At 60.9% G+C, this 7,269-nt stretch overlaps 5 protein-coding genes across 5 annotated transcripts in view; 1 reads left to right on the top strand and 4 right to left on the bottom strand.

Annotated features, from left to right (window-relative positions):
• The window catches only part of AMSG_12314 (uncharacterized protein), a gene marked incomplete at both ends in the record, with an annotated part of 2,424 nt that extends 1,589 nt beyond the window's left edge, over window positions 1-835 (bottom strand). Inside the window, one exon of the mRNA XM_013898464.1 lies at window positions 68-835. Coding sequence (XP_013753918.1) covers window positions 68-835 — 768 coding nt within the window. The remainder of the gene's footprint in view (window positions 1-67) is intronic.
• A 772-nt stretch (window positions 836-1,607) lies between these two features.
• On the bottom strand, window positions 1,608-2,077 carry AMSG_10056 (uncharacterized protein; the record flags this gene model as incomplete). The annotated part of the gene is made up of 2 exons (XM_013898441.1): window positions 1,608-1,737; window positions 1,911-2,077. The coding sequence occupies 2 exons, from the start codon at window positions 2,075-2,077 to the stop codon at window positions 1,608-1,610; spliced, it is 297 nt and encodes a 98-aa protein (XP_013753895.1).
• Window positions 2,078-2,651: 574 nt separating this feature from the next.
• AMSG_10055 (mannose 6-Phosphate Receptor) lies at window positions 2,652-3,736 on the top strand (the record flags this gene model as incomplete). The annotated part of the gene is made up of 3 exons (XM_013898440.1): window positions 2,652-2,779; window positions 2,993-3,659; window positions 3,713-3,736. The coding sequence occupies 3 exons, from the start codon at window positions 2,652-2,654 to the stop codon at window positions 3,734-3,736; spliced, it is 819 nt and encodes a 272-aa protein (XP_013753894.1).
• AMSG_10054 (uncharacterized protein) lies at window positions 3,648-4,851 on the bottom strand (the record flags this gene model as incomplete). The annotated part of the gene is made up of 2 exons (XM_013898439.1): window positions 3,648-4,727; window positions 4,840-4,851. The coding sequence occupies 2 exons, from the start codon at window positions 4,849-4,851 to the stop codon at window positions 3,765-3,767; spliced, it is 975 nt and encodes a 324-aa protein (XP_013753893.1). The 3' UTR covers window positions 3,648-3,764.
• A 125-nt stretch (window positions 4,852-4,976) lies between these two features.
• AMSG_10053 (uncharacterized protein) lies at window positions 4,977-6,885 on the bottom strand (the record flags this gene model as incomplete). Its single annotated transcript, XM_013898438.1, has 2 exons — window positions 4,977-6,388; window positions 6,772-6,885. The coding sequence occupies 2 exons, from the start codon at window positions 6,883-6,885 to the stop codon at window positions 5,045-5,047; spliced, it is 1,458 nt and encodes a 485-aa protein (XP_013753892.1). The 3' UTR covers window positions 4,977-5,044.
• Window positions 6,886-7,269: the final 384 nt, after the last annotated feature.

Below are 7,269 nucleotides of genomic sequence, written 5' to 3'. Positions count from 1 at the left end.
GGGGTTCATTGTGGGGCGAGTCGTCCGGGGACAGGGCGTACTACGGCTTGGTGAGTAGATGGTCGACGATGCGAGAGAGGAGAAAGTGCGGGGCAAAGACGGTGTGTGTCTTGGCCCATCGCGGATCATCGCGGGGCGTGTCGCGGGTGACGAGCGAGATGGGCGTGCGGATGGCGCCAAAGCCGAGCAGAGTATCGCCGGCGCGCCAGGCCGCGTTGGCAGCAGAGGCGAGGTGATGGATGGCCGCCCAAGTCGGCGGCGTCGGCTTCATGTCGGGGAGCCCGTTGCTGTCGTACTCGGTTGGGTGCGGCTCGATGTAGTCGGCCACAAAGTCGTCAAATGGGACCCAGCGAGCCTCGGCGATCTCGCCGGGACCCGGGACGAGGACAGGCCGCTCGGCACTGGCATCGAGCGGAAGGAAGAAGATGGACATGTAGCCCGGAGGCAAGATGCCGGGCCCAGCCTTGCCACGTGCTGTGCGGAGCGCAATGAGCTGCAGATCGTCTGGATGGGCGGTGATGCCGACCTCCTCGGCGAGCTCACGAGCGGCAGCCTGTGCCGGATCCTCGCCAAGCTCGATAGAGCCGCCAGGAACGCACCAGTGGTTCCGCCCGTAGCCACGGACCTCGCGAATAACAACGACGTCATCGCCGTGACTAACAAAGACCACTGTGCCTGCCAAGGCCTGCGGCATGGGTGGAACACCGTCGGCCATGGACTTGTCCAGCCACTTGTAGACAGTGCAGACCTCACGGTTGGCGCCGTTGAAGGCAAAGCCAAAGTCGCTGCAGAGGGTAGCAGCCACATCAAGCCGCTCAACAGGGATCTTGACCATCACTGAACTGTACCCCTCACTGTCCCACTCCTTGGTCACTTCGGCCAACTGCTGGCAAGCGACAATCGCATCGCCGTTGCCTTCCTCCGCAAGCCATTCGCTGGTCTTGACATGAACTCCGTTGTACTCTCCGACGAAGTGGGGAACGATCTTGCTCGATGCGGTAGTCATCTCTTGCTCTTACTTGCTCTCAGGCTTTGCGGTGTGGTGTGTGCTAAGGATGTCGGTTGGTGGGTATGCGTGAAATCGGCTGCGTTTTGTTGACGACCGTCACACTTTGCATACTGCAAAAACGCGCAGAAAGTGCACAGAGTGCGCACTTGTTACAGAAAAGAGAATCCAAAGCCACACACGCCCAATCATGTGCAGCACAAACTCCACATGCGTACCTCTCGCGGAACAAAGATCCCGTTTGTGTTGGAAGCCTAGAACGGTCGCCGGCGTCACACGGCTTCAACCCCGGGGGATCATCTTGAGCAGCCAGCCGCCGGTTTCGAGTTCAACGGTGATGCGAGGGGAAGATCCCAGTCGGCGAACTGGGGGAAGAGCGTTTGTGTATTTGGAGGACGCAGCAAAACGCTGGCGTGTGGGGCTGGGGAGAAGGAGATCCGGCTGCAGCCCAGCAAAGCAGCCCACGGCCCGACGCCGTGACGACGCGAGAGCCGGGACGCGGAGCAGCACGGGCAAACTCTCCGAGTCAACGTCGTGCGCAGGGCATGACGGCGCGGAGATTGGCAGAGCTACACATCTCGAGGTCGATCCTGAGCGCCGATCAAACGTTGAAGCCCTCCTTACGCAGGCAGATCTTGTGGGCCTCGATGTACTCGGCGCACTTGTCCTCGTTGAACTTGACGAGGCACTGATCGCGGATCTTCTTGGTCTCGGGGCAAGCACAACAGATCCTACATACCACACACACACACACACACGCACACACATAAACCACACACGCCATCAATCTTGTGAGTGCTCTCGATGAGGCAACAGCGCCTCCGGGAATCGCCACAGCGATTCCAACAAGTGTCAATTGATGGCATTGTTCGCCGCTGCCCATCATAGACCGCCATCCTCGGACCGATAGTCAGCCGAGCTGTTCGAGGCCATGGAGAAGACGTATGGCACATAAGAGACCGAGATGACCACATGAGCGGCCTTGCTGGGTATAGCGGGTACGTACTTGAGCTTCTTCTTGGGGGCAGGCGGGGCCACGTCCACAGTCTCGGTAGTCTCAGACGGATCCATGTCGCGTAGCGGAATCGAGTCGGGTGGCGCCAGCCGAGCTGCACGAGTTGAACGATTAATGGACCTTGCCGTAGTTGGTCACCACACCACCCGCCACAAGCGATCGATCGCTTTGGAAGCCGGGCTACTGCGCGATATCGAGGGCGCTAGCGTATTGGCTGGTCAGAGAGAGGTATCTGAAAACGGGATTGGTGTGGAGTGGGTTGGACGTTGGATGTGATGGTTGACGTGGATGTGAGGAGTTGGTGTGATCACAACGATGAACTGAACAGGAGTTGATCATCAACCTCACTGCAACCTACGGACCCACTCCCACGCCACACAAGCACACGCACCTCACACATCACACCATCACACACACACACACACACACACACACACACACACACACACACACACACACACACACACATACGTACCCCCACACACACATACGTACCCCCACACCCTACATCTGCTCTCCATCGGATCGACCAATCCTAAATTCAAACCGACCCCCCTCCCCCAACGATAAACGACATAACAAAATAATCAAGGTGCCGTCCCATAGCCACGACTCGTCGCCATCAACGTCATGCGCATGGTCATTGTGGCAGCCGCGCTTCTCGGCATGCTCCTCGTCCAGGTGGCGTACGGAGGCAAGTGTGACACATATGTCAACAGCAATGGGTACACATTCCCGCTCTCCAAGCTTAAGAACGAGTACGTATCCGTATGAGGGTGGTGTGTGGTGGTCCTTCCCATACCCCCCCCCAGCCATGACGCACGGCGTGTCATCTTTGGCGGCATCTTTGTCCCCAACTGGAGGGCATCTTTGACGAGGTGGTGGGAGAGATAGGGTAGGGATGGAGATGAATGAAAGTGATGATGAGGTAGAGGGTAGACTTACAAACAGATTGATGTGTATATGTGTAGAGCACCGATTATCTGGAAGTATAACGAGCCATCGCCGCCGCCGCCGCCTGCCAACAACGGTCCGCCGCCGCCGCCGGCCACCGAGTACACGGCGACCTTTATGATCTGCAACGTTGTGGACAAGTGCCCGTCGAGTCACTCGCTGACACCCAACCCTCAACCGGCTGCTTGCCAGTCGTGGGTTGATGAGGGATCGGAGAAGTACCGGATCATGGGCCAGCTGCAATACACCTCCATTACTGATGGCCCGCTCGAGGACAAGTCGGTGGTGGTGACCTACGAGAATGGTGACCCGTGCTCCACCGGTGTCAACCGCACCATCGAGATCACTCTCCTTTGCGACCCGGAACACTCCGGCGAGCTGCCCAAGATCGTGTTTGATGGCGAGGCTGAGCACTGCATCTACCGCTTTACCCTCTCGTCGAACAAGCTCGGCTACTGCCCGACGACGTACAACCCGTCTGCCCCGCCGAGCTCGCCATCCAAGCACAAGGGCCCGTCCGGCGGTACCATCCTCCTCATTGTTGCGGTCGTCTTTGCCTTTGTCTACCTTGTGGGTGGCTGCGTTTACAAGCGCGTCGTCGTCGGCGCCGTCGGCCTGGAGATGATCCCCAACGTCGACTTTTGGCGCTCGCTCCCCGGCCTCGTCCTCGATGGCTTCAACTTTGTCTTTCTTGCGGCAAGTCGGCCCGCACCGCCACCTCCTACGACACCATTTAGTCGCTGCGAAGGAAGAGCGAGTAAAAGCAAGGTTGCTATCGGCCAGGACCTGTCAGTCAAGCAGCTCGTCGTCGGCCGGGCAGAGCCAGCAGTACTCGCCCTCCTTGCACGGCAGTGAGCCGCGATCGTCGCCGGCAACTGCGCTGCCGCCAAAGGTCGGCGCCTTGAGAAAGTCGCACTGCGCGTCATAGTCGGCGAGCTTGGCAGCATCGTCCATGGCGGCGGGATCCATGGTGGCCACGCAGTCGCAGTAGTACGGCGTACCGAGCAGCGCCTCGCCATGCTTTGCGTAGAACGAGGCCTGTGCCCCACCGCGCGTTGGCGCGGTAAAGTCAAACGAGACAGAGACGGAGTCTTCGTCTGAGAGGATGACCGTCTCGTGGTGCCAGCCGGCAAAGAAGACGATGGCATCGCCCGGATACAGGATGCACGAGACGAGCGTCTCCTCCTCGGGCGCGAGAACAGAACCATCGTCGGCGTAGACCTCACCTGTGGCGTTGAGCGGAAAGTCGAGATCCCAGATCTTGTGTCCGCGAAGCTGGAGCGAGAACGCCGCAGAGCAGCCGTCGTCAATGTGACGGCGGGTTATCTTGCCACTCTTTCCCGTAAAGAGGTACTCTGATCCGATGTCGAGGTCCGCCACCGAGCCGTCTCCCAGATCCGCCAGCCAGACTGGCTGCTCGTAGTGCTTCTTGAGCTCGGCACTGATGGCTTCGTCGTTGGCGATGCGAACGTAGCCCTCGTCGTTGAACCACTGAGGGAAGGCGGTCTCGAGGGTGCGGAGCTCCCAGAACGGAGCATCAAAGCCCAATCCGGTCACGATAAACGGCCGCCCAGCATCGATGAGACGAAAGGCCTTTTCTCGCTCACTCGCCACAGCTCCAGCGTCAGCCACTTGCTCGTCGCCTCCCCAATCATGCCCACGAATCAGTTGTGCGTCGACGACCTCGAGCGAGCACGCCACCTCGCCGAGCTCTGCCATGACCTCGGGCGTAGCGTGCTCCACAGGGCCATACTGTCCCAGTACCATCCCCATAACCGCAGAGAGGACCACTGTGCACACAATGCATCTCATTGCCAAGTATGGCCTCCACCCCTGCTGCCTTCCGTCCATCCGGAAAGGCGACAGGTGATGCCATCCCGGCTAATGTCACTCGCACGGCCATTTGGCGGCCGCTTGCCGATCGCACCCTCACTCTTCCTCACCCTGGCCACGGGCCGACAAACTAGCTGCTACTACGATTCTCGAGCGGCGCTTGGGCACTAACCGGACGGTGGTTTACTGCGAGAGCTGATTCGGGTGATTGTAGCTCTACAGCCGTGGTGCAAGGACTACGACAGCTGAACCGAGATGCGGATCTTGTCGCGCCGGAGTGAGGAGCGGAGCGAGTCAAAGTCATCGATGTTGTCGTTGCTGTCAGAGCGCGAGTCGGAACCCGAGCTCGAACCCGAGCCAGAGCCAGAGCCAGAGCCAGAGCCAGAGTCAGAGACCGGCTCGTTGGCATCGGCGGTGACGCCGGCAACTGTGGCAGAGGACGGCGCATCGCCGTCGTCGTCCGATGCGTCCAACGACGAGGCCGAAGCCGTGCTGCTGGGCGAGCGCTCGATGGCGGAGCCGTGGGCCGAGGTTTTGCGAAGCCGGTTTGTGGCGGCGACAACGTGGTCTGAAGCCAAGTACTCTTCCATTTGGACAAGGAGCGAGTCGTCGCCAATGGTGTCAGAGCGGGAAGTGACCGCGGCAGCCTCAATCTGAGCCGCCAGGGAGGCAAAGACAGCGTCTGAGAGCAGTGCTTGATCGTCGGCAGCAGGGTCTGCTACGGCACTAGCAGCCCGAGCGGCTGCGAGCTCCTTGGCGTGTGCCTCCTTGACGGCGGCAAGCTCCTTGGCATGATGGGCGCGGATGACACCCTCACGCTTGAGAATCTTCTCGCGCTGCTGCGAGAGCAAGAGGCGGATCTCCTTGAGCTTGGCGACAACAGCAGACTTGTAGGCCGCGACCTCCTTGACCTTAGCCTGCATCATGCCATCGGCCTCGTGGCGCGCCGAAATGAGCATGGCCTCCGCGTCGGTCTCTGCCGAGGCGACGATGGCGGCAGCCTCCTTACGGGCGGCATCAACGATGGCGGCGGCTCGGGCGGCAGCCTCGGCCTCGGCAGCAGAGAGCTTGCGGGCGGCAGCGGCCTCGGCAGCAACAGCGGCGGCGGTGGCTTCAGCAGCGGAACGGGGAAGAAGGAGCTGGCCGGCGCCGCCGGGTGGAGTCTGCATCTGGGCCTTGAGCAGCGCCCGCTCCTCTTCCAGCTTGATGCGGAGTGAAGAGAGAGAGAGGCGCGACGCTCGGCGAGACGCGCGCATCGGACGCTCGAGCGTCGGGTGCGAGAGCGGAATGTGGACACCCTCCAGATCCTCAGAGAGATAGCCAACAACGGCGCCGAGCCATTTGGCGAGCTCAACCCGCGACGGAAGCGCGATGGCATATGGCGCAAGCTTGCCGGTGATGGAGAGCGCGTGCTTGCGCTTGAGCGAGGCGTCGGCGTACACGTTGGTGTACCACTGGAGATCGACGGCGGCAAGCGGAACGAGGAGGCGGGCGTAGTCCGTGGTGTCCTTGCCCTTTGACTTTGAGCGGGCTTTCTTCTTCTCGCGCTCCTTTTCCATCTTGCGGCGTCGTGCTGCGGCCTTTCTCGCCGCCTTTGCGTCTTTTCCGGCACTGGATGCGTTTGCAGTCCGTGACCGTCCACGCAAGCTTGCCTCGCTGCCAACACCAACACTTGGCGCATCACCTGCGGCGGTCAGCGCCCTCTGACGGCCTGCCTCGGCCGAATTTGGTTCCTGGCTAATCGGGGATGTTGGCGAGCGTGGGGTGGTGGCCTGCGGGCTCTCTGCGTCCAACGCCGCTGTCCCTTCCGGCAGAGCCAGGTCTGCTCTTGCTGCTGCGAGCACCGCTCTGGCCTTCCTCCTCTTTCTTGCCGATGCGTAGATGTAGATGTACAGCACGCCATCCGAGGTCAAGACGAGCTCTCTCTTGGTCCACTTGTCCTCGGCCACCTGATCATGATGACCATAATGATGTTGACGGCCGCGATGAGCCGCAGCAGCATCTTCATGACAACGATGACGATCATCATCACCATCACCATCACCATCACTACCATCACCATCACCACCATCACCATCCCTGCCTCTGTTCCTTCCAGCTGTACTCGCACCTCGACTGACTCGACCAGCTCGACCAGGACCATGGCCACCAGTCTGGCCACTTCCACCAGAATCAGGTGCACCCGAGAGACGACGAGGAACGCTCCGAGGGAGGGCGCGGACATGGGCTACCACCCGAAGGACTTGCCGGTCCTCGCTAGAAACACCTCTATCCCAGTCGCATGGCATACTTCCACAACCCTTGGACACGAGGTCGACGGTTGCTGGCGTCAAGTGCTCTGCGGGGCCTGGCTGTGCCGCTCCGCCTCGGCCTGCCGTGTGCCGTGTGGGTCGAGTTTCGGCGGCGTGGGCTGGGGGGGGGGGGGGGGGCGTAGTCGAGGCGGTGTGCCCGGACCGGACTC

The sequence above is a fragment of the Thecamonas trahens genome, assembly GCF_000142905.1.
Source record: "Thecamonas trahens ATCC 50062 unplaced genomic scaffold supercont1.55, whole genome shotgun sequence".
Lineage (NCBI taxonomy): Eukaryota > Apusomonadida > Apusomonadidae > Thecamonas > Thecamonas trahens.
The sequence above is the reverse complement of the archived record's forward strand: the minus strand, read 5'-3'. Positions and strand labels throughout refer to the sequence as shown.